At 41.3% G+C, this 26,303-nt stretch overlaps 2 protein-coding genes across 4 annotated transcripts; one reads left to right on the plus strand and one right to left on the minus strand.

The window, feature by feature from the left end:
• Positions 1-6,709: 6,709 nt before the first annotated feature.
• Zcchc18 (zinc finger CCHC-type containing 18) lies at positions 6,710-10,247 on the minus strand. Of its 2 annotated transcripts, none has more exons than XM_074062588.1 (4): positions 10,056-10,247; positions 9,688-9,739; positions 9,303-9,502; positions 6,710-8,552 (listed from the first exon to the last, which is right to left on the minus strand). In XM_074062588.1, the coding sequence occupies exon 4, from the start codon at positions 8,441-8,443 to the stop codon at positions 7,241-7,243; it is 1,203 nt and encodes a 400-aa protein (XP_073918689.1). In that variant the 5' UTR covers positions 8,444-8,552; positions 9,303-9,502; positions 9,688-9,739; positions 10,056-10,247; the 3' UTR covers positions 6,710-7,240. The 2 variants fall into 2 exon arrangements, with proteins under 2 accessions (XP_073918689.1, XP_020029511.1); XM_020173922.2 differs by having other exon boundaries at positions 9,369-9,502; positions 10,056-10,246.
• A 71-nt stretch (positions 10,248-10,318) lies between these two features.
• Slc25a53 (solute carrier family 25 member 53) lies at positions 10,319-19,727 on the plus strand. Of its 2 annotated transcripts, none has more exons than XM_074062590.1 (3): positions 10,319-10,525; positions 15,013-15,249; positions 17,225-19,727. In XM_074062590.1, the coding sequence occupies exons 2-3, from the start codon at positions 15,236-15,238 to the stop codon at positions 18,174-18,176; spliced, it is 966 nt and encodes a 321-aa protein (XP_073918691.1). In that variant the 5' UTR covers positions 10,319-10,525; positions 15,013-15,235; the 3' UTR covers positions 18,177-19,727. The 2 variants fall into 2 exon arrangements, with proteins under 2 accessions (XP_073918691.1, XP_073918690.1); XM_074062589.1 differs by having other exon boundaries at positions 15,013-15,093.
• The last annotated feature ends 6,576 nt before the right edge of the window (positions 19,728-26,303 follow it).

Raw genomic sequence — 26,303 nt, forward strand, 5'->3', positions numbered from 1 at the left:
AAAGCCTCAAAGTCTTACCAGAAAGAATATGCTTAAGAACCCCTTTTTTAGACCTCTTGGCTTTGGTTACTTTTAGAGGTCTGGCATAATTGACTCCATCTAGATCCAGAGGAAGTCCCCTCATTTGTGTAGTCCTTTTAAACTATAGTCCTCTTAAGCTATTTTTTCTGAACAGTTGCTTCTGAAGATTTTATCAGTTTGGTATTTGGTCCCTTTTAGCCAGGAGTAGCTTTCTTCCAGAAAGTCTAGTTTGGGCCTACTTTGGAGGGGAAGTAGTACACCAGACAGATCAGAAGAAGTCAGTACCAGTGAGACCTTTCTGGTCAAATTAAGCACCAAAGAGATTTATAAAAAATGGCTCTTAGGATGGGCTTAATTAAATCTAATTTTGTCTGTCCATGTCTGTCCTATAAAGGATGTTCTGGCATCTTAAAGTTGTTGTAAAATGTCAACAGCCAACAGTCATAAGTTTTATAAGGACAGTACAAAACAACCCCAATACTTAAAAATGTCTGACTTGGTTGATAGATGAGTACTTGTCATAGTCATTTTCCATGGCTTGTTGTAAATGTTCCAGTAGGATCAGAACTGTAATGGCAAACCTAAAATAACCATGGTTAACAGTTTAGCAATTAACATAGCAGTCTAATTACTTCTATTGTATATAGTACTACTAAACCTCTCATTACAATTAAGAACATATGAACAAACTTGCAAAAAAGGCTAAGACAACAGGTTGGTACAGTGTCTTTTTACAACTCTGTTTTTAAAAGGCTTATGAATGTGAAGAACACAAATACACCTAACATATAAAGGAGACAGTAATAACATCACAGTTGAAACCTTGAATTTTGGTTAGGTAAAGTAGTAGGTGGACAGTACTAACAAAATCAAAAGCACTAGATTTCCCACCAGTTAGGGGAAGGCAGTGTCAGTAATTCCAAATAGCACCTGTTTTAATGCTTAATTGCATATTATATATGTATATATACAATGTTGATCTAGCTGAGAGAAACAGATGTCAGACCTAAAGGACAGACCTCTTAGCATTTGTCATAAACAGTAGAAATGTCAAAGACCTTATTAGATAGAATTACCTTAGATAAAAGTGTTATAGTTGTTTACATGTATACACTTTCAACTCTGTAAATCGTTTCATAACATTTAGATACACATACAGGACATTAGGTATTAGAACCATTTAGAGAATTTTTAGTTAGTTTAAACTCAGTTTCCTCACTGTTACTAGAAAAATACCTTGGTTTTTGTATCTGGCAAGAGATTAATTTAGGCAGGACACAAAGAATGTAGTAAATAATTTCAAATGGGTTATGAAAAGAACTTTTTCATTGTGTTTGAGATTTTTCAAAAATTCTTAATGAAGATATGTTTACCAATAAAAACAAAACATAGGTAGAACTATCATCCACTGGGAAAAGAGACTGGTATCAAAGCAACATATAACATAAAAAGATAACATTATAAAGGAAGACAATTTGCTGAGTGTTAAAACACCTCAGTACCAACTCCTTGCAACCAGTACACAATTAACGACCAAATCCAAGCTACACTAAGGTAAGTTTGACTGATGGAAGCTAGTTGTCAATAATGGGGAAAAAGTCCCTCAGTGCAAGAAAACTGAGTAGTGTTTTAGAGCAACTGGTACAAACAATATTAGAAACTCCTTTTTTGGGGGAAAGTAAAGAACTATATGTTTTTTTAAAAAGATGTAAGATGATTTTAATTGTCTGATGCCATTTAGTACACTAGGATCGTGAAGCAAGGCCTTGTCAGATTGTACTTTTACAAAGGCCACCAAAATTAACACAGATAAAGACTCAAAGAAATGGGCATACAGACCCAGGGCCCCGGCCCAGTCAGTTTTCCCTAAGACCAGAGACCTTCGCTTGCTGCAGTGTGAAGTTGTGTGAAGAGAGCTCAGCAGTGTGAAGTTGTGTGAAGAGAGCTCAGGATTCCGTGGCTGTGAGGGAAGACCCAGCAGCACGTGAGCACACCAGGCCACGAGGTTGTAATCAACTTGCAAACTGAGAAGAATGGGGGAACAAGTACATTTTCTAAAAAGATGGTAAACCAACAAGATTAACGTCTCAAGTGATTAGATACAGAAACAGAGATAAGGGAATAAGCATAAATTTAGGAAACCTGATGACTGAGAGTTATGGCTGGGACATATAGCAGGGTTTTTGCTGGCCTGTATGCAGTCCCTAAAGGGGATTTTCCTGGAGGCAAGCCTTCCAAAGATCCTCAGGGTATCCCCAGTCTGGATTCATATGGAAGTTTTCTATATCTGGACATCTCTGGAATTGGCTTAGCTATGGGTACCCTTCCTTTGAACTGACTTTTGACTTATGAGTCCCAGAAGACCATGTCTCTGCACCTGCATGAGGAATTTTAGAGTGGAGTGCTGGATTCAGAGTCCAGAGTGCTAACGACTGTCGAGAGCAAACTAAGTTGGGATAGGCCTTTATGTGTGGGAGAGGTGTCTGGTAAGTGAAGAGGTGGGGGATTTGCGGGGAGAACAGCTAAGAAAGGTGGAAAGGTGCTAGAATATAATGTAGCATAACACTGAAATTGATAATCCAATGCTATGTAAAACAAAGTTGAATCTCATAACTGTAAGGGAAATTAGCCAGATACAGAAAAATACATAATTATCATTCTATTTATATAAAGTTCAAAACCAAAACTATAGTGTTTGTGGATCCATATTTGAGTGGTAAAGCCATATAATAAAACAAGAAGTTTACAGCCTAACCTGTCATGAGTGTGACTTCCTTTTTGGGAAGAAGAAAGAGCTTGTACTTGAGCAGAGGCCCACAGGGATTTACAAAAGTGTTTGTTGATTGATCTTTGTGGTGGCTTGCATTGTAAAAACTTAAGGTACATATTTATATTTTATGTACTTCTCTCGGTTTTTCCTCAGAGTGTTTTAGAATGTGGAGATATTAGGATTGATCTGTACGTTCACTGTAAGAATGAAATATATAAAACCATATAGAGCTCTCAGAATATGTCTGGTACTTTGTAAGACTTTAATAAATATTTGCTATCTAAGTACAAGTTTGCTGTTGTTATTTCTGTCTGTTGCCAACCCCACTCCCTTTTCTCTTTCTTTGTTGCCAACATTTCTCAGCTTGCTATTTGTTTATTTCTGCTAATGCTGTATTCTGAATTATTGATCTTTTCCCTTATACTTCGTATCATCACTCTTAATCATAGAAAGTGCTATTCAATCTAGAGATTTAATAAAAATGTATTTTGCTTCAGTTTTTAAAAGAGTTGCTTTTGAACATTTGATTCTTTTTATCCCTTTCATAACAATTTGTTTTTGGAATTATTTTACCTATACATATTTATGGGGTATATTTGGATATACAATACATCTATATAACATGTAATGATCAAGTCAGGATGGCTAGCATTTATATCACTTTAGACATTTTTAAAGTTTTGATTAACACATAACAATTGTACATGTTATGAGGTACATGAATATAATATGTCCTGATCAAATCAGTATAATTAGTGTTTCCATCTCCTTGACACTTTGTATTTGGATCCTTGGTGCTCCTCTCTGCTGGTAATAAAATATATAACAGCTTATCGCTACCTGTAGTCATTCCACTGTACTGTGGAACACTAGAACTTATTCTGTCTGTGTTTTGGTAATAAAATATATTTTAAAGAATCAGTATGCAATTATATAAAATCTACATTTATTTCTGAAACTTAAGTGAAATGCATGTATAATGTCATAGGAAAAGTAAACTGATCATTTTTCCAGTCAGGTAATAATGTTCTTTTCAGCACCACCAAAGGAGTAATTCATCTTTCCCCTCACTGACTTCTGCAGCTGTCTCCTCTTGCATATGTTAAATTCATAACCATTTGCACCAAAACACAGACCCAGACTGGAAACATGGTACTTGAACTGAACGGGATAATACAGCTAAGAAGGGGAGGAGGGGACGGTTGCCAGGAAGCAGGAGGAATTACAGAAACAGAGAGAAAAAGAAAGGTAGAAAAGCCTTTGTCAAATAAGTGTCACTTAAAGACTCCATCCTTTTGTGTGGCACATGACCACTTACTGCTATGACAGTTGGCTAATGTTTATAGACCTCGCTTTTTTCATACATCTCCATATAACAACACATCACAGGATGCTGTGCATATGAGAACTAACACAAATATGGGACACAGGCTCTGGGCTCAGTTGGTCCCATGTCTCATCCTTGGTTCCACAATTAAATACCTACATAACCCTAAATAAGCTTCCTAACTTTCCACCCTGTTCATGTGAAATATGTGTCAATAATAATTAAAATAATTGAAAATTAGAAATTCTGTTAGCTTTCCATTGCTATGATAAAATACCTGAGAAAAACATCAAAGGAAGAAAGATTTATATTGGTCCAACATTTGATCACAATACTCCCATCAGGGGCATGCTCCCAACAACCTAACTTCCATCAACTAGGTCCCACCTCCTAAAGGTTCCACCATCACCCAGTAGCTAGTGCCCAAGCCTTTAGATATGGGCCTTTGTGGGACATTTAAAACCCAAACCATAACAGAAACAGAATGTTAACAGTAATCCTATCTTAAGTGAGTTTCTATGAGGAGTAAAGAGCTAATGCATTTAAAGGGTTTAGCTGAGCCTGGCACATAAGCTTTAAGAAAACCAATTCTGATGAGTTTAATTTTTACCACATTAAGGTCAGGAAACAAAAGGAGACTCAGAAGTAGGCACCAAAAGGATCTGGGAGGGGGAAGCTATGGACTGGTGTCATAGAAACAAGGGAAAATAGCATCAAGAAGGAAGGAAATACCATAAAAGGAGGTCATTCAAAGGCTAGTTTCTCCTGACAAGGCAAAGGAATAATGGAAAGAAAAAACTGGTAATTATAAATGACACAAAATTCCATAAAACACTTCTTTCACTTAATCACGCTTAACCACACTAGTCAGCCTAGGTCTTCATGCCTTCCTGTTAAAGAAAATATATAATTCCTTGTTTTTGAGACAGGGTCTTGCTATATAGCCCAGGCTGACCTCAAACTTGTGATCCTCCTGCCTCAGCCTCTTGAGTCCTGGGATTATAGGCATGCATCACTATGCCTGGTTGGTATATATTTGTTGAATAATGGAAAAGCCAGTGTCATGCAAAGTGAAATAGAAAGTATCAGCTTTGCCTCATTTTTGGTGAAATAAAAACTCAGACAACATCAAGTTTACACAAGAGAGAAGAGGATGGGGAAGGAATAAAAGGGAAAGAATTATAGAGCAGGTTTTCAAAGCAGTGATTTATACTGAACCTCAGTTATCTCCAGCAAAAAGGAGAGCAGTGGTAGGTATAACACTTTTTTTTTAACTTTACCTCATTTATGAATGAAATTATGACAGCATAAATTATAAGTAAGGGTAATCATTCAATAGCATTTATATACAGTAAAACTGAGAAAAGGTGAGCAGGAAAATTGAGAAGCAGAATGACATTTTAATCTAGCATAGACCATTTATCCAAGGGTTGACTGGGGAGAGGTGGAGAGGAATAACGAGGTATAAACTTCTAAGATTGTTGAGGCCCCTGTGACTTTGGGGCCTGAGTGGAGCTGCCTCCTGCCTGGATGTGGAGGAAGGGTCCCCTTTGGCCCTGGAGAGATGGAGTTGCCCCTAGAGGGGTGCAGGGAGTGGGCTTCTTAAGCCTGTGGTCCTGGAAAGTTTTCAGCTAAAGGGTCCAGGGCAGGCAGGCAGGCCCTCCCAGTCTCCCTGGCATTGAGGGTTAAGGAGGCTGAGGCTTAAGGCCAACATGGATTGCTGGGGGCTCCTCCACCAAGGGATGAGTGTGGCTCCAGAGAAGAGGGCTGTTGTAAAGTGACATTGTAGAGGTATGGATGGAACAGGGAAAGAAGCCAGGGGAAGCAGAGCTGAGGAGGGCAATTCTAGAAGAAGCACTCCAAGGCAGGTTCTGGGTGTGGCAGCCCAGAAAAGGCTGCACTGGTATCTTGTAGCACCTGGCTTCTCCTCCTCCCTCAGAGCCCAGCCTGTGTCATCTGTCCCTTTTGAGTGGGCTAACAGAGTCCCAACACCTGTCCCCTCCCCACCCCAGGCCACATAAGCCCAAGATTCTGTATGAAACCTGCAGTCTACAATTCTACTGCCCAGGGCAGTTCCTATTGCCTTGTGGAAAAAGTTCTTTGGGTCCTCAGTTCAGCACTCATCTTATGGTACTCCTTGCCTTGAATGAAACCATCTCCCCATCTTTTCTATTCAAGATAGGGACTAATGAGCCTACAAGGAACTAATGTACCTCAAGGACAGAGGTCAGATGTCATCACCCTCCAATCTCAGGCCAAGAGCACATTCCCAATTTTTTCTGGAATGTAGTCCCTGGAAACACCCATTATTCTATTTTTGGCGCCTCCCCAGGATCAGACTTGTCAGGATACATTTGAGAACATTGGGGCATTATTAACTACTGGTGCAGATGTTGGTTCTATGATCTAGGAGACAGGTCAGTTGTGATAAGAGGCTCTTGGAGAGAGATTCAGCTCATTTCAGCTTCTTTCTGTAAGTTAGGCTGATAAAAATTCCACCTCACTGTATGACACCCCATATTATAGTTGCTACAATTAGATTTATTTTTTCCTTTATTTTCCTAAAAGTAACAGTACACACAGACATTAAATTAGATGCTTATATATAATATATATTCATTGAAGTCCACAAGATATATTTTTGATGAAAATACACATTATAGAACAGCACTTATATTTGATCACTTTTATCTATACATATGCATATATATATTATATATGTGGGCACACAGGTACAAGGAAATATCTAGGACATTCACTTAAGGGCTGACAATGGTTGTTATACAAAGGTGTGATTTTTAGGTAATTTGTACTTCAGCTTTTGTATTTTTCTTGTGGCATTTAGTAGAGATGCTCCTTTCATAAACAGAATAAAGTCATTAAAGACGCGCAGAGAAAAGACCCTTAAGTAAGGAGAGAAAGAAACAAGGAAGGAGGTCAGGCCATCATTCACCACTGTGCTGGAACACAGACTGCTTTTCCTTCCCAAAGGAAAACCTTTTGGATTAAATCATTCAGTTAGAAGCTTTCCCCACACACTCACACACATACACATCCCTGTTTTCCTGTACATCAAATTCTGAATACAGTTAAGGGTTCATTTAAGGGATGGGGCTAGCACCTTACTGTGGCTCAGAAGGGTTATCATGATTTTGAGAGACCTCTTTCGACTCCTCCTCTGTATTTGACAGCTGAAGAGTGACTATGAGATTCTCAAAAACCTGGTTCTTGTTGCTCTCATTGTCACAGGTTTCTTTTGAGTGGCCTTCCTGACCACAATGGGAGCAGTTCACTGTGTGTTTTCGCTTCCTGGCTCTATGCATATCCCCAGGACTATTATTCATAGGCCCAGAACTACCACTGGGGGAAGGAGACTGAGCCCTGGAATTGTTGGGGGAATCAATGACCAGCACTTGGTCCTGAGATCTGGCCCTGCCTCTGAGGGAAGGGGCACCTGAAGATGAGAGTGGAGGGTCCTCAGGCTCCACTAGGATCACATCCTCATCTGAGTCATCCAGGGCATCATCTATCTCTATCACATTGCAGTCAACACTGCTGGTTGCTCTAGGCGGGGACCCCTGCAACGCCACAGGGCTGGCTGCTCGCTCCATTACTGGTTCAGATCTTTTGGGCCGCTTCCGTTTAGTAAAGGTGTCATCCCAATCCTCTTCCTCCCTTACCATCCTGATTAAATCCAGGAAATTGGGAAGGCGTTCCTGCTCATTTGCATACATCCTGAGAAGATGCTTAAGCCTGCAGCGCAGGTCCCTACTCAGCTCAGCCCCTACAAGGAGCTGATGCAGGCGAGTCTGGTTTGCATCTCTCTCAGCTAGGACGCCTGCCTGGATAGCATTCTGGAGCTGCACCTCCAAACGGATCACATAAAGGGAGGCTTTCTCCCCCTCTGCCTGTAGGGTGTTAAAAAATTTACCATGGGCGGTCACACTGCTCTTAGACTCCCCAAATACCAGTTTCATTGCTCGCAAAAAATCGGTCACACTAAGGTTGGGGTTGGCAGCCTGGAGCAAACGCATGATCTCCCGGGCAGGGCCCCTAAGGGTTTTCATCAGGCATTTGAGCTTTTCCTCCTCTGACATATTCCAATCTGGCAGGACCCCATTGACTTGAGTAAGCCAATTTTCAAACGTTTCTTCCCCCTGTGCTGGCACCACCCTCCCAGAGAACAATTTCATGTTTCTTTCTGCCAGGTTGAACAATAAAGGACCAAGACTCAGACCCAGGGACCTCAACAGGGAATGGGCCCAACGTGGTAAGGGTGCATTCTGTTGGCGGCTGTTATGCACATGTGCAAGGATGCTAGCCATGATTGACAATGGTAGGGTATCTCAGGTTTTTCAGGAAAAAAAATCCAAATCTGCAGAAATCCTCAGAGCAGTGTTCCCGGGCTGTGTCTTCCTTATATTTCAGTAGGGACTGTAAAAGGGAGGAGAATGTTAATAACTAATAATGGAGTGGGGCTATAGGGAACCAGTCTGCTGTCACCTTCTCTACCTTCTTGAATTTTCTGCAGTATGATTTACATTTGTCCATTACCCTAAAAATACTCAGCAGGAGACTGGCAATTCCCACCTCTAGGAGCAATAAGGTCCCTATGCCAGCAGAATGTTTTTCAGAGCTACATCTATCCCCAGACATAGACTGTAACCCCTGCTTGTTCTTCAGGAGGGGCAGCAACTGAAGAATTCCAGGTAAAATAAATCTGGCTGGGTGACTCAAGGCTGTTATCCTAGCTAGTCGGGAGGGGAAGACTGGGAGGATCATAACTTGGAGGCCAGCCCTGGCAAAAAGTTCTTGAGATCCCATCTCAACCAATGGCTGGGTTCTCTGTTGCGCATCTGCCATCCTAGCTAAGCACCGGGGAACCCAAACAGGAGGATTGTAGCCCAGGCCGGCCAGCGTTAAAGTGAGATCCTGTCTCAAAAATAACTAATGCAAAAAGGGCAGAATGAGTGGCCCATATGGCAGAGCACCTGCCTTAGCAGGCGTGAGGCCCTGAGTTCAAACTTACTTTCACCCCCACCGCCTAAATAAATAAATAAATAAATTTATTCTAAAAATAGAACTCTACATGAAATAGTCTTTGGGGCCGCTATGAGGCTTTCAAAATAGAGCACGATAGTGTAAATTCACGTTTTTATGTTAATAAGTAAGATATCTATTAACCTCAAGGTCTTGGGTCTCGACTATACCCCCTTCTCAAAACTTTTCCGTTATTTCTCAGATTCTTACAAGACTTGGAAAGCTAACACGTCCAGCCTCTGCAACAGGTGTCCCCTCCGTGTGAGAGCTCTCGTTCTGAGTATGATTGACCTCGGTTCCACAGGGTCGCAGATCCTGGTGTTTAGAGCGTCTGGGCTGCGCCACTGCAGAAGGAAGGAACAGAATGGTAGGGAAGGGTTACAAATGTCAGAAGCAGACTCTCCTGTCATCCGCTACCCCACCCCCATTCACTGTTTCCAGGAGGAAAATTCCCTCTCCCACCTTCCAATTAGAAACCAAAGTGCCCCCCCCCCCACAATGTATTTCGCCCGCGTAATCATCGGCCTACCAGCTCTGCAATCAGCCGTACAAAATCAAAATTTGGAATCTTCTTTGATGGTCTGCCACGGAGAAAAGGAACAGAAGTTGGATACCCTTCCACCTCCGTATTTTTTCCCAGGAAGAGATGCGATGCAAAGGGGGTTCAATTCTCACCCCTGCCTCTTGCTACCTTCCTGAAAACGCCCCCTCCCCAGTCCTAACAAATCGTACCTGTCGGCTGCATCTAGGTGAACCCCACCTCCTTCCCCAGTGTAGCCAGGCCGCTGCCTTCGCAGTTACCAATTCTCCTAGTCAGCAGACGCCCAGAACTGGTGGGGTTTCACCCCCCACACACCCCCACCCTCCGCGTCACGCAATCGCTCCCTCTTTCTTTACCTAAGCTCCGGAGGTGGGCAGCAAATGCTCAGGCTTTGCTGACAGCTCTGTTTTGCCTTCTGATCCCTGGGGCCCTGCAGGGGGAAAGGATGGCGCCTCCCCGGCAGCTAAGCGACCTGGAGCTGCCGAACCAAGCGCGAGCCACTTCACCGGCCTGCCCAGCGAGGGGTAGCAATGAAGGTAGCGCGGTTGCCAAGGCAGCAGAGGCTGCCCCCGCCCTCCAGCTCCGCCTGCCCAGCAGCGGCACTGCTTTTAGCCTCTGCCCATTGAGACAAAAGAGTGTGACGAGAGGGGCTGGGCGGCCAATCAGAGGGAAGCGGGGGCGGCCTCCCCGCACAGCCTAGTCCCTGATGCTAATGCCTGCGAGAGGGGGGCGCTTGCTGACGGGGGCTGCGGCAGACCAGCGCGGGAGCCCGCGCGGCGTCAAGTGCAGCTTGGACGCACGGACCCGGCCCATTTACATTTCACCCGTGAGTTTGCTGCTTCCTCTCGGTTCTCTTCTTCCTATCGCCTTCCGCCTCGGCTCTCCTCTGAGCTTTAAGACTGGATGCCTTAAACACGAGGTGGGACCGAAAGCAAACGAACAATGAGAGTTCTTCACCTTTGTATAGGGGGAAGGGAAAGGGAAAAAAAGCACTTACTGAGCGTTTTCGGTGTGGAAGTGCGTTTGCACGGACGTTTCATTTTTTTTTTTTGGCAGCCTTGTGAAAAGCGGTGTACCCATTTAACAGAAAGGGGGGGCATAAGCACCCAGATAGTATGATCAGCAAGTGCAGAGCAGAGCTCATACTCAAGTCGTTATGTCTGACTTCAAAGGCTGTCCCCTTTAAACACTTCTCTCTACGGTCAGATTAAGAGTGGGGATGGGAGGATCAATTTGGGGCTATATAGAATTAGTGAGCAAGGACTAATATCTCCATTTTACAGATGAGGAAACTGAACCACAGAGAGATCTGGCATCTTGCACTGTATCATACAGCAAATTACCAACAGCATCCGATTTTTCACCCTACTCTTGTTCTGTTTTAGGCAGCTCTTTGCCCTGCTGAGCTACCTGGAGGGCGTTTTTATGTAGGTAGCCTCAAATCATCTCAGCAGCAGTCTTGATGTGATGGTAGTGCTGAGGCGAGGGAGTGAGGAGGCAGTGGGGGGAGGGGTGAGTGAAGAAGATGATAATCTTTATGGTACCCATTGTACAGAAGAGGAAACCGAGGAAATTTTCTTTCCCATTTTACACTAGCTTTTACTCTGCAACAAGCTTCCCGTCGATAAAATAACATTGTTTTTACAGCCCATTATGATCCCAAAGGCGATTTCACTCAGTGAAATGACTTGCCTATAATTACAAGGCTGAGACAAACTTTGGAATGAGTCTTTGAATGCAGAACTCATTCCTAGTACCCAAAGTATGGGTACCAGGACATCTGCTTTGGAATCATTTTGGAGGGCTTGTTAGACATACAGGTTCCTGAGCCTCATCTCTGGGGATTTTTGTTTACTAGGACTAAGGATCAGGAGTGTGATTTGTGTTTTAACTGTTGCTATAGTTGATTCTGAGGTGTAGAAGGGCTTGTGAACCACTGTTCTGAACAAACCACATCATGCTAAAGGTTATGTACCTGCCCAAAGAATAACTGAAATTGTATTCAAAGAAGATTTAATGCTGTGCATTTTAATGAGTCCATAGTTCTGAAGATTTTCAGATGGCCTGTGGTCCTAAAACAGCTAAGAACCACTACTCTACAACCTTTCTTCATAACATCTTCTTCCTTCAACTCCTGCTTGAGGAAGAAGTGTGAGAAGTGAAACACCATTTGACCTAACTCTCTACACTACAGCTCTCTGCCGCTGATATAGCTCTTTCATTTCCTGGCTCAAGGATAGGTTGCTAGGTTGCCCTTCTGTGAGCTCTTCAGGGGACTTCTACTTTGCTGGATTTGGCATCACTGGCCCCAGAGAAGTAGCAACTCCATGGAAACGGCATGCAGGGCTGTCCAGAGTGAATGGGCCGTGAAGCTAGTGGCTAGAAAACCTGCTCCATTTTCCCTGACTTCTGGTTCTTAGAGAGCAGGTATTACTTCCTGTAAGTAGACTGTGGTTGGGAGACCCCTGTGGGGCTTGCTCTTGACTCCTGATGCTTGGAAGCAAGTGAACAATCTGATGCTCTTTGCTGTTGGGTTCCTCTTCCGCTGGCTGAGGTACTTTACCTCTCTTTTCTGCCTTATTTACAAGCTCAATATCTAGAATTCCTTGGAGTAAACAATCCAAATTTGGAGAGGAAGCACCTTCCATCTCAGAGTTATGATCTTCCCCTTGGAGATGGAACAGTGGGGTGGTGGTGGTGAAAGGTGGACAGCGTTGGAGGCAAAGAAAAGGCAAGTCTGGGGTGAGGCTGGCACTAGGTTTTGGGTTTCCTTCAGACTCTTGCTTCTTCTCCTCAGTACCTGACGCTGAGTGCTCAGTAGACCATTGTTTTGGGTTTTTATTGGCTTCATTGCCACATTAGGTGTCTGCACTTGGACCTGTTGGGGATGGGATGAAATAGTACTAAAAATAGATCTCAGAGTTCTTACAAAAATAATGAAAGGAAATGGATTGTGTAAGGGTGTAGGAGTTAGGCCATTAGAAGAAAGTATAAGAGTCTCTTTAGAGCAGGATTGGGAGAGACATTTGCAAATTTACAAGCTGGCTTCAATTGGATACCTAGCATCCCTTATCTCTGACCTCATGTGTGTTCCAAATGATGGTTCTAATGAGACCACATTTTCCATTTTCAACAAATAAACCTTAAAAGCTGGACAGTTAGGAGATAGAGCTTTCAGATGAAACAATAGTAGCTACTTTTTGGCCTCCTGCCTCCTCTCTGCCAGGAACTTTCTGTCTGTCATTTCATTTAAGCTTCTCATCAATCCTGCTGAAATAGACATTGTTATTCCCATTTTGCAGAGAGGGAAATTGAGTTTCAGAGAGGTTAAGTAATTTGTGTAAGGCCACATAACTTGTAAGCAGAGCCATTAGGACTCCAGCCCAGGACTGTTGAACTCCGCAGCTCATGAAAATTCTTTTCTACCGTTTTCCAAAGGAAAAAAATTTAATGCATTCTGTAGGGCCGAGAATGTAGCTTAGTGGTAGAGCAGTTGCCTAGCATCTGTGAGGCCCTGGGTTTGATCCCCAACACTGCAAGAAGGAAAGAAAAAAAAAAGAATCATTCTGCGGATGAACCAGTATGTTAGACTAGTAGTAGTCTTTGGGACAGTTTCATTGTAGTATTACTTTAATTGCTAGTATTTAAATAAACTACTAATAAAACTTATGGAACAACTTACATTCCAGGTACTTTATCTCATGCAACCGTCATAATAGTCATGATAATCATTTTACAAATAATGATACTGAGGCTCAGTTAAGTGAAGAGACTTGGCCAAGGTCATAAAGCTAGGAAGTGGCAGAATAAAATTCAAATCCAGGGTGTCTGACTCCAGAGTCCATATCTATTCCCTACAACATAATGCAGTGGAGGCAAGCAGCATGTAGCTCTCATTCTATACAGACTCCTCTCTGTCAGCCTCAGTGCTCTCTTCTCTTTTACTGTCTGCCACCAGCCCCACGGACCACTCGTACTTTTAAGCCTTTGTGTCTTAGCTCTCCTCCTTAGCCTAGAATGACCATCCTCATTCCTCCACCTAACAAAAGCCTGTCCATTGTTTAAGGATCATTTCAGATACCCTTGCTCAGTGAGTTTTTTATTAGCACATATTAATAGTACATATTAATTGGGTACAGTGTAACATTTTCTTGTACCATACAACGTACATTGATCATATTCAGCTATTCTTCTTCCAGGCTCCTTCCCTTCCCAATCCCCAATAATTACTATTCTACTTCTGGGTCAATTTTTTTAGTTCCTTTCCTTTCCACATATTTTTCTATACCCGGCTAATGTCACCTAGCCTAATGTCCTTAATTTCCATCCATTAACTGCAAATGACAGGATTTTATTCTTCGTTGTGACTGAATAATTATTATAAGTATTAGTGTACATATCACATTTTCTTTATCCATTTATCTGTTGATGGGCACCTACTGTAACTTAACCATTGTGAATAGCGCCACTTACAATGAACTTGGGCATACAGGTATCTTTTTGGTATGTTGATTTCATTTCCTTTAGATACATACCCAGGAATGGAATAGCTTGGATCATATAGTAGATCTATTTTTAGTTTTTTGAGAAACCTTCATACTTATTTCCATAGCAGCTACACTAATTTGCATTCCTACCACCAACATGTAAGAATTCTTTTTTCTCCACATCCCTGCCAACATTGAGTTTTTCCTGTCCCAGGCGGAATAAATTGCTCATCTTTCTTTGACATTCATTATAGTACCCTTTATTTTGTGTTCTACTACAGGTTAGCTCATTGTTGAGTTGTCTCCCCTACTAAATTCCCAAATCCTTGAGAGCAGGTATCAAATCCTATTCATCTCCAACTCCACAGTGACTTATCCATATTGATTTAGTAGATGATCGATGTATGTTTGTGAGCTGACCAAAGGACTAGTGACTGAGGATGTCTCAAATGAACAGACAAATGTGGGACTGGATCTTGGGACGGTCACCCAGGATACCCACCTGCACTAAACTGACCAAAGGAGTCTGAAATCCCCCAGGCTCATTTGACTGAGTTGTAGACATAGTAGGCAGATCAGAGGGTGTAGGTGATAACTGCTCAAAATCAACTCCAGGCCATTCTACTTTTCATGCTAATGGGACAGATTGTTTCTGATGTTTCACAGGGTTTGTTCTGGGTGGCCTGAGATTGACCCGCAGGAACATGTGCTCTATGGAGACAGATAATGAGGTTGGGAAACATCATTTTTTGATACTTTGTATTAAGGCCAAGAAGTCATGAATTCTCAACCACATTATCTCATTTTATGTTATTAATTTTTGCAGCAACCTTTTGTGACAGGCCCTGTTGTTCCCAAACTGTAGCTGAAGAATCCAAGACTGAATGAATACAAATGTCCTCCTGAGGTAATACAGCTGAGTGAGTGGTGAAGACGGAATCCAGTCTCAGATCTTTCTGTCACCAAAACATCTTAACAGAAAAACATACAGGAAAAAGTGGACTGTCTTCCCCCATAAAACAGAAAGCATTAGATTTATAAAATATTGAATGAGATATTTAAGGTAAGGTGTTTCTAGATGATTGTTCACCTTTAATTCCTCAAAATTATTTGCATAAAGGGCAGAAATAATCACTGGTACAAAAGTGAAATTCTTCTATCAACCATTGATCTGAATTCACCCATATCCATCCCCTAAGACGCTGTACAGTTATGGGGATCCAACAGAGTATTTTCCCCTGTCTGCTCATTTTCTAACTAAAGTAGATGGGGCTCCAGGATGTCAGTAAATTTCTAACTATCACCTAGAAAGTTGATAAGAGAATTGGTCCTTATAATGCTAGTCCACCAAATCTTAGCCACTGTCTTTCTGTTAAATCAGCCTGCCTCATGGAGTTAGTGAACATACGTTTATAAAAAAGGTGGGGAGGAAGTGGAACATTACTGCTCTCTGAGGTAGAAGAGGAGATAAACATTTATCTCACCACAGTGGTCCAGGTGAGACTTGGCAAAGACCTTTAGTAGGAGAGCTGAGGAATGCTCTGGGCCCCTGTGACTTTGGGGCCTGAGTGGAGCTGCCTCCTGCCTGGATGTGGAGGAAGGGTCCCCTTTGGCCCTGGAGAGATGGAGTTGCCCCTAGAGGGGTGCAGGGAGTGGGCTTCTTAAGCCTGTGGTCCTGGAAAGTTTTCAGCTAAAGGGTCCAGGGCAGGCAGGCAGGCCCTCCCAGTCTCCCTGGCATTGAGGGTTAAGGAGGCTGAGGCTTAAGGCCAACATGGATTGCTGGGGGCTCCTCCACCAAGGGATGAGTGTGGCTCCAGAGAAGAGGGCTGTTGTAAAGTGACATTGTAGAGGTAGGGATGGAACAGGGAAAGAAGCCAGGGGAAGCAGAGCTGAGGAGGGCAATTCTAGAAGAAGCACTCCAAGGCAGGTTCTGGGTGTGGCAGCCCGGAAAAGGCTGCACTGGTATCTTGTAGCACCTGGCTTCTCCTCCTCCCTCAGAGCCCAGCCTGTGTCATCTGTCCCTTTCTGGGATGGGAGCAATAGTTTGGAGTCTTTGCACTGCCTTTTCCCTATATATTGTGATTCTGAACCTGGAGCAGTTACAGTCCAGCGGATGTGTGGCCATGTCTGGATTTTTTTAGTTTTTGATTTTCAGATTGGGTAGATTTGGACTGGCATTATTAGTATGAAGTGAGTAGAAGTCATGCATGCCACTGAACATCCTACACCGAACAGGATGGGCACGGCACCTGGCAATTTCATGTCTATTCTGACAGGAACAGGAAGTCTCCCCTTCCCAAACTTACTACCAACTTTTAGGGAAAGGATCACACTACAACTATTGAATATTTTAAAAAGTTGTTTTCGGCAGTACTGGGGGTTTGAACTCAGGGCCTCATGCTTGCTAGGCAGGCACTCTACCACTTGAGCCACTCCACCAGCCCTGTTTTGTGTTAGTTTTTTTTTCAAGATGGAGTCTTTTGAACTATTTGCCTGGGCTGGCTTTGTGATCCTCCTGATCTCTGCCTTCCAAGCAGCTAGAATTATAGACATGAGTCACCAGCGCCTGGCTTAAAAACATTTTTTTTGTGGGGCTGGTGATGTGGCTCAGTGGACATGCCTAGCATGTGTGAGGCCTGGGTTCAATTCCTAGCACCACAAGAAAAAATTATTTTGGAAAGAGCATAGCCACTTACTACTCTAGTAGTTGATAAAATGTAAATGTTTATGTTGTGAAAGTTAAATGCAATAGGTTTTGGAGCCTTCCTCAGTTTTATGTTTTTCAGCTGAAATCCTTTGAATATTGGAATATTTTCTGTGTCAGCAAAACACTGTAGAGGTGACTCAAGAGAAACTAACTGCCTTTATTTTCATAAGGTTGATGAATTCTTAATTTCTTAAGGATGTATCTGTTTCTCAGAAACAGGTCCAAAGGGTTTAGCTGAGTTTCTTGGGGCTTTGTTTCTAACCAAGCAATGAAAATGCTTGCCAACAGATTTAAATGGTCAGTCTAACCTCTTTTTCCCCCCTCTTGCCAGTTTGCTCCATCTGCATCCAATTACCTTCAGCATGGGGGAGCAGAACCACTCTGCTGGGAAGGAGCTTCAGCACAGGACACGAGCAGAGGTTCCAGGAAAGAAAAGCTGGCACTCCCAGGCCTACACCCTTGGTGCCATTTCCAACTTTATGTCTACTTTTCTGACCTTTCCTATCTATAAGGTTGTGTTCCGGCAGCAGATCCATGCTATGGCAGTATCAGAGGCTATGAGGCAGCTTTGGCATGAAGGTCCTCAATACTTCTACCGGGGTATTTACCCTCCTCTTCTCTCCAAGACACTGCAAGGGACTCTATTGTTTGGGACTTATGATAGCCTGCTGTGTTCTCTCTCCCCTGTTGGGCCACACCCCCTGGGACACCGCTGGGCTGCAGGGCTCATGTCTGGTGTGGTGGAAGCTGTGGCACTCAGTCCCTTTGAAAGAGTACAAAATGTGCTTCAGGATGGTCGGAAGCAAGCTCGCTTCCCCAGCACCTTCAGCATTCTCAAGGAATTCAACTCTTACGGGCTTTGGGGGCGGTTGTCACTAGGCTATTATCGTGGTTTCTGGCCTGTCCTTGTCAGAAACAGCCTGGGGAGTGCTCTCTATTTCTCTTTCAAGGATCCCATCCAGGATGGCTTGGCTCAGCAGGGCCTGCCCCATTGGGTTCCTGCCTTGGTGTCTGGTAGTGTCAATGGAACAATCACCTGCCTAGTTCTGTATCCTCTGATTGTTCTGGTTGCCAATATGCAGTCCCATATTGGTTGGCAGAGAATGCCAAGCCTGTGGGCCTCTGCCCGGGATTTGTGGGACACTCGGGGTCGAAAGGTACTCTTGATCTACCGAGGAGGCTCCTTGGTTATCATAAGGTCCAGTGTGACATGGGGCCTCACTACTGCTATCCATGACTTCCTACAGAGGAAGTCTTACTCCAAGAAAGAGCTGAAAGACTGACTAACTTCAGGAAGTGTGGCCATGCTATCTTTGGGCTAAATCTTCCCTTGTTGATTCTTCATAGCTTCCTTCTTTGGCTTGGTTATCTAATACAATCTTTAGCATCTGTAAACTGTCATCGCCTAGGAAAAGTTCCCAGCTACCAGCATGTTGGGCACAGAGAAAGCCCAGCAGGATTCCTTGCTCAGAAAGAGAAAGTCACCACAGTCTATACACAGGTTCAGTAGCCTCAGAGCCAGGAGCCCTTTATTAACTTGTAATCCAGATGAAATGTCATTCCTTTAAGGAATTCTTTAATAAGAAGATACTTTAAAAGATGACCTTACACAGGAACTATGAGTCTGGGATCTCTCCAGGTATCCTCCAGACCAAACTGAGTGAAACTCTAATTTTGAAGAATTATTCTTTGACTCTGATGATGGGGATTCCATAAAACTTCTCATATGGCTACATTTTCATAACATTGTTCACAGTCTCTGCCACAATCACTTTCACTTCAGGGTATAGGTCCTAGTTTCAGGGTAGAAGCTATGACTAGAAACCCTAAATTTGGCTTGCTTCAACTCATGGAGGTGCCACAAGAACTGGCAAGGCTGGAGATGGGAGTGAGAAAAAATGTGTTCCCTGGATGGAAAAAATAAAGACTAAGGCTAAGATTTAATTATATGCAAAATAGAAAATTTTGCTTTAGTTTTCTTGGTGTTATTTGCTGGGACATTTTTTGTAGCAAGGTGATTACATTGCTTAAAAACCACTTAAGTTTCCCTAAGAAATCTGGAAGCGAAATGGCCATATCTCTTCACAGTTGATTGTATATTTTATTGATGTGACTAAACATAGTTACTATGACAGAAAGATCAGAAATCTTAGCCTGTCATTCAGAACCATTGAAAATATGGCCCCCATATAACTTTTAACACATCACACCACTTCCACTTACGTGAATGCCATATGCCAGCCAAAATGAACTATTGTTCTCCCCCAAACATGCCCTGAACTTACCTATGGCCATAATTTGGTCTACACAATTCTTCACTTTCAGTCTCCTTCTTTTGGTTAGTCTACCAAAATCCTTCCACTTCCTCAAAGTCTGGCTCATATTCTACGTTCTCTATGGAGCCTCTTCTCTATTTCCCCCAAATGAATGTGACATTAGTCTCTTGGAAGGCCCCTTTCTAATAGCATACCAAAATGATACTGATTCCTTTATGTTACTCATCCCATGTGGCCCTGTGTTCTTGCTATTCTTCAGTACCCCCATTACACTGTAAACTTCTTGAAAACAGGGATTCTTGTAGGCATTTTTAAATCCTCCATTGTGCCTAGGTGCTCAGTAATGTTGGTGAATTATTGAATTGATTTATAAAGCTGTGATAATGGTCAATATCCTCAGGTGCTGTCCCCTGTACATGAAAATAATGTTACTGACTCAGTGTCACAAGACACATGCCCTTTGGATGTGTTTTGTTTTCTTTTAATAGTGGATTTAGTTTTGTGCTAATGAAATTTATGCCAATGATGGTAATAATAACAATAATAAAAATTACTTTCAACTGGAACATTTGATGAGTTTGTATTATGTATTGCTGTTATAACTACTGTCAGAACTGAGATTTCTCAAACAGAATCACATTGTTGCATTCATTTTTTTATCTTAATTTTAAAATTTTTTCTTGATCATATTATTTTTATACAACATTGGTAAGCTTATAGATTTTTTGTTGTAGTTTATTTAATATATTCTTTTTTTGGCAGTACTGGGGTTTGAACTCAGGACCTCATGCTTGCTATGCAGATGCTCTACCACTTGAGCCACTCCACCAACTCATTCCATTCATTTCACTGAAATTCTGAGTAGTTCTGGGATGACCTGTGTTGCAATTCTCCCCCTATAGATGATAATGCCCTCCGCTTGCGCCTCTTACTAAACCAAATGTGTCCCTTATAATGACCTATTGTGTCTAGCAATGAGAATTCCTCATGGAATGCCATAGAAACGAAAAACAGTAGTTGGCTATATGATATCTGAGAGCTTTGGCCACCAAGGTCAACAGAAAGTGATTGTCTAAAGCTACAGATGAGCATCCACATCTGAAGATCTGGGTGTGTTAGGATGGTGCTATTAGCCTTCCCTACCTGCAGGTTATACATACTTGTATCCAACTAGTTGTGGATAGGTAACATTTGGGGAAAACAGCACTTGTACTGAACCTGTACAGCCTTTTCCTTTTATTATTCCTTAAGTAATACAGTATAATAATCATTTACAGAGTATTCGCCTGGTATTTGGTATTATAAAATAGACATGATTTAAATTATGTGGGAGGGGAGGTTATAGGCAAATTGCACCATGTTAAAAATAAAGGACTTGAGACTGGGTGTAGTGGCTGACATCTGAAATCCTAGCTACTTGGGAGGCTAAGATCAGTAGGATCACAGTTGGAGGCCAGCTTGGGGGTGGTGGTGGTGGAAGCAAGATCCTGTCTCAAAAATACCTAACACAAAAAAGGGCTGATGGAGTGCCTCGAGTGGTAGAGAGCACCTGCCTTAGCAAGCATGAGGCCCTGAGTTCAAACCCCAGTACTGCTCCCCCAAAATGCCCCTGGATGCTGACAGATGACTATACTTGTGGATTCAAGGAAGTAGAACGCATACTCTGCACAAGGAATGGAAAAACAAATGGAACAGCAGTTAGTTATATTTAAGGCTAATTTTCAGAAGAAATTATTGTTCACAAAAATTTGTAACTCAGTATATAGCTTTGGCTTTTAACCTGAAAAGGGAATAAACAACCACTATTTCCCCACACTTTTATCCAAGACATGTTATTCATTTCCAGGTACACTGTCAATTTCCACTTATTGTGTAACTCTACATTGTTTTCCTCATTTTAACTGGTTATTTAGAAATAATCATGAGCTTATAAAATCATTACAAGTATAAATAAAGTGTCAAGAACATCCATATACCCTTCACTCAGATTCACCTATAAATAAGAATTTACTACATTTTGCTATATTACTTGAATGTGCATTCTTTGTCTACACACACAAAATATTTTTTCCTGTACTGAGAGTTGCAATATATTTATATTTAGTATTTGTAGATTCAAAGTTCTTTAAAAAAGAGTACATTTTCACGCTGAACGTGGTGGCTTGAACCTGTAATGCTGGCTACTTGCGAGGCAAAGATAAGGAGGATCACGGTTCAAGGCCACCCCTTGCAAAAAGTTAGCAAGACTCTCATCTCAACTGAAAAGGCTGGGGTGTGGTGGCATGTGCCTGTGCTCCCAGCTACATGGGAGGTGTAAATAGGAAGACTGTGATCTGCTCTGGACAAAAACGCACGACACTATTCAAAAAATAACTAAAGCAAAAAAGGGCTGGGGGCGTGGCTCAAGTGGTAGGATGTCTACTTAGCAAGCACAAGGACCTGAGTTTAAACCTCAATACTGCCCATGTTTTATCTCTGATAACAGTATAGGTCTGGGAGTGTAGCTCAGTGGTAGAGTGTTTGCCTAGTATAAACAAAGACCTAGGTTCAATCTGCAGAACCTGAAGTTTTTCATATCTGCATTGAAACTTGAACCTATGCAATTATAAACATAGATTTATAAGTAGTGCATATTATAAATAATTTTTACAAATTTATAAGTAGTGCATATTATAAAAACTTAGGTGATATTGCAAAATTATGCAGACCTATTAATTTTTCCCATTTAACTCTTCTGAGCGAAGTTTAAGAGTGTAATAATTTTCTAGTAATTTTAAATATCAACATTAATATTTTGTTTTGTGATTATAATCTAGTCATTTTCTCTGATATTTAAAAAATTATTTGGGGGACTTGGGAAGAATGAAAAAGGAAGCTAACAAATACCTGTGTATGTTTTAAAAATTCTTAAATGTAGAGTTTAACACTAGCAGATGAATGATAAAATAGAGCAATGGAATCCTATTCAACCATTAATTAGAATGAAATCATGTCATCTGCAGGAAAATGGATGGAACTGAAGATTATCATGGTAAGCAAAATAACCCAGACATAGACAAGCATTGCAGGTTTTCTCTCATAGGAAACTAAACAAAAGGAAGAAAAGAAAAAAGATTAAAGGTGCCATTAGGGAAGAGGGGACAGAGACTGGCCAATAAAGGGTAGTACAGAATGGAGAATAGATTAAAGTACAACACAGGCATACTGGAAATGTCACTGGGAGACCCATTAACTTGTACAACCAACATGAATTAATTTTTTTATTTTATCATTTTTACATTAACTTACATGTGTATATATTGTTTGGGGCACCTTTCTCCACAAACAGTCTGCCCTCTTGTTCTCCGATTTTGTTGAAGAGAAAACATAAAAGACAATTGCATTTTTGCTAGTTTGAAATAAAGATAGCTATACAGAGAGATTCCTAACATTGCCCCCATGCACTTGTGTATTACAACCCACATTAATTCATCTCTACCAGACCTCTTCACTACTTCAAGGTCACCTTCCCATAATGGCCTCTGCCAGTTGAAGATTACTGTATTAGCTTCTCTACAGTGGGCAAATCAAACACTTTCAAGTTTTAGGTTTCCTTCCCTTTCCCTATTCCCCCTGTGCGTGTTTTCCCCTTAGTGTGTGACCCATGTCCAATAATATTACTGCATTTGTTTTGGATCTATAATCTGCATATGAGGGAGAACATGCGATTTTTGGCCTTCTGAGCCTGGCTAACTTTGCTTAAGATGATGTTCTCCAGTTCCATCCATTTACGTGTGAATGACAAAATTTCATTGTGTATACACAATTCCATTGTGTATACATACCACATTTTCTTAATCCATTCACCAGTAGTGGGGCATCTTGGCTGTTTCCATAGTTTGGCTATGGAGAATAGTGTTGCAACAAACATGGGTGTGCAGGTGCTTTTGTAATAACCTGACTCACATTCCTTTGGGTATATCCCTAGGAGTGGGATTGCTGGATCATATGGCAGATCTATGTTTAGTTTTTTGGTGAAGCCTCCATATTGTTTTCCAAAGTGGATTTACTAGCTTACTTTCTCACCACCAGCAGTGTATGAGGATTCTTTTCCCACCACATCCTCACCAGCATTTGTTGGTGGTGGTGCTATTCTAACAGGGGTGAGGTGGAATCTTAGTGTGGTTTTGATTTGCATTTCCTTTATGGCCAAAGATGGTGAGTATTTTTTCATGTGTTTTTTTGACCATTTGGACTTCTTCCTTTGAAAAAGTTCTGTTTATTTCAGTTGCCGACTTCTTTACTGGTTCATTAATTTTGGGAGATTATAGTTTTTTGAGCTCCCTGTATATTCTGGTTATCAGTCCTTTGTCTGATGTATAGCTGGCAAATATTTTCTCCCACTCTGTGGGTGGTCTCTTCAGTTTAGAGACCATTTCTTTTGCTGTGCAGAAGCTTTTTAATTTCATGTAGTCCCATTTGTTCATCCTTTCTCTTTAGTTGCTGGGTCACTTGAGTTCTACTGAGGAAGTCCTTGCCTATACCTATTGCTTCCAGAGTATTCCCTGCTTTTTCCTGTACTAACTGCAAGGCTTCAGATCTATTGTTAAAGACCTTAATCCACTTTGAGTTGATACTAGTACAGGGTGATAGGCATGGATCTAGTTTCAGTTTTCCTCCAGCAGATATCCACTTTTTGCAGCAACATTTGATGAAAAGGCTGTCTTTTCTCCATCATATGTTTTTGGTGCCTTTGTCAAAATGTAGGCATAGCTGTGTGGACTCATTTCCAGGTCTTCTATTCTCCTCCACTGGTCTTCACATCTGTTTTTGTGCCAGTACCATGGTGTTTTAATTGCTATGACTCTGCAGTATAGTTTGAAGTCGGGTATTGTGATACCTCCAGGATTGCTCTTTTTGCTCAGTATTGCCTTGGCTATTTGGAGTCTTTTGTGTTTCCAAATGAACTTTAGGGTTGATTTTTCAATCTCCGTGATGAATGTCATTGGGACTTTGATGGGAATTGCATTGAACATGCAGATTGCATTTGTTAGTATAGCCATTTTTACTATGTTGATTCTGCCAATCCATGAGCATGGGAGATCTTCTGATCTTCTGTAGTATTCTTCTATCTCTTTCTTTGGTGGTTTGTAATTCTCCTTGTAGAGGTCATTTACATCCTTTGTTCAGTTTATTCCTAGGTATTTGATTTTTTTTGAGGCTATTGGAAATGGAATTGTTTTCCTAAATTCTATCTCAATTTGTTCATTGTTGGTATATAGAAAGGCTACTGATTTTTGTAAGTTGGTTTTGTATCCTGCTACATTGTCGAAGCTGTTTATGGTGTCTAGGAGTTTTTGTATGGAGTTTTTTGGATCTTTGAGGTATAGGATCATGTCGTCTGCAAACAGGGATACTTTGACTATTTCTTCACCTATTCCTTTTATTTCTTCTTCTTGCCTTTTTGCTTTGGCTAGGAATTCCAGGACTATGTTGAATAGGAGTCGGGAGAATGGGCATCCTTGTCTTGTTCCTGACTTTAGGGGAAATGGTTTCAGTTTTTCCCCATTACGTATGATGTTGACTATAGGTTTGTCATTTTTGCCTTTATATTGTTGAGGTACATTCCTTCTATTCCTAGTTTTCTTAGAGCTTTTATCATGAAATGCTGTTGAATCTTATCAAAGACTTTTTCTGGATCTATTGAGATGATCAAGAGGTTTTTGTCTTTGCTTCTATTAATGTGCTGTATTACATTTATTGTTTTGCACGTCTTGAGCCACCCCTGCATCCCTGGGATAAAGCCGTCATGTTGAATGATCTTTCTGATATGTTGTTAGATTCAGTTTGCTATATTTTTTTCGAGGATTTTTGCATCAATGTTCATTAAGGGGATTGGCCTGTAGTTCTCTTTTTCGGATGTGTCCTCCGGTTTTGGGATGAGTGTAATACTGGCTTCATAGAATGAGTTAGACAGTGTTCCTTCCCTTTCTATTTCATGAAAAAGTTTAAGGAGTGTTGGTATTAGTTCTTCTTTAAAGGTCTGGTAGAATTCAGCAGAGAATCCATCAGGTCCTGGACTTTTCTTTTTTGGTAGATTCATTATTGCTGCTTCAATTTCATTATGTGTTATAGATCTGTTTAGGTGGTTAATATCCTCTTGGTTCAATTTTGGATGATCGTAAGTATCTAGAAATTTGTCCATTTCTTCAAGATTTTCCAATTTATTGGAATATAGGTTCTCAAAGTAGTCTCTGATTCCCTGGATTTCCTTCATGTTTGTTGTTATCTCCCCTTTTTCGTTTTTGATTTTACTAATTTGTGTCTTTTCCCTCCTCATTTCAGTCAATTTGCCAGAGGTTTGTTAATCTTGTTTATTTTTTTCAAATGACTAGCTTTTTCTTCATTTGTTCTTTGAATGGTTTTTTGGTCTCTGTTTCATAAATTCCCGTCCCTATTTTATTACCTTCCGCTTGTTTTGGGATTTGCTTGCTCTTGCTTTTCTAGGAGTTTGAGATGTAGCATTAGGTTGTTTATTTGAAATTTTTCTGTCCTTTTAATATATGCTTTTGATATATGCACTCATGGCTATAAATTTTCCTCTTAGGACTGCCTTTGCTGTGTCCCATAGGTTTTGGTAGGTTCTATTTTCATTTTCATTAGCTTCCAGGAACATTTTGATTTCCTCTCTTATTTCTTCTATGACCCACTGATCGTTGATCAATATGTTACTCAGCCTCCAATTATTTGAGTATTTTCTGCTATTGCTTTTGTTGTTGAATTCTAGTTTTAATGCATTGTGATCAGATAGAATGCATGGGATTATTTCTATTTTCTTATATTTGATAAGGCTTGCTTTGTGCCCTAAGAAATGATCTATTTTGGAGAAATTTCCATGGGCTGCTGAGAAGAATGTATAGTGTGCTGTTGTTGGATATTCTGTAGACATCATTTAGGTTCATTTGATCTATGGTGTCATTTAATTCTAGAATTTCTTTGTTGATTTTTTTATTTTGGTGACCCATCTATTGGTAATAGAGGGGTATTAAAGTCTCCCATTACCTCTGTGTTGTTGTCTATATGTGCTTCTAAGTCCTTTGGTATATGTTTGATGAAATTGGGTGCACTGACATTAAGTGCATATAGGTTGAGAAT

The sequence above is a fragment of the Castor canadensis genome, chromosome X, assembly GCF_047511655.1.
Source record: "Castor canadensis chromosome X, mCasCan1.hap1v2, whole genome shotgun sequence".
Taxonomy (NCBI): domain Eukaryota; kingdom Metazoa; phylum Chordata; class Mammalia; order Rodentia; family Castoridae; genus Castor; species Castor canadensis.

Excerpts from the sequence above, each read along its gene's own strand:
- Zcchc18 (XM_074062588.1), bottom strand. The coding sequence starts at position 8,443 with ATGGCTAGCATCCTTGCACATGTGCATAACAGCCGCCAACAGAATGCA.
- Slc25a53 (XM_074062589.1), top strand. The coding sequence starts at position 15,071 with ATGAATACAAATGTCCTCCTGAG. Across the intron at positions 15,094-17,224 it reads AATACAAATGTCCTCCTGAG|TTTGCTCCATCTGCATCCAA; the intron begins GTAATACAGCTG and ends CCCTCTTGCCAG.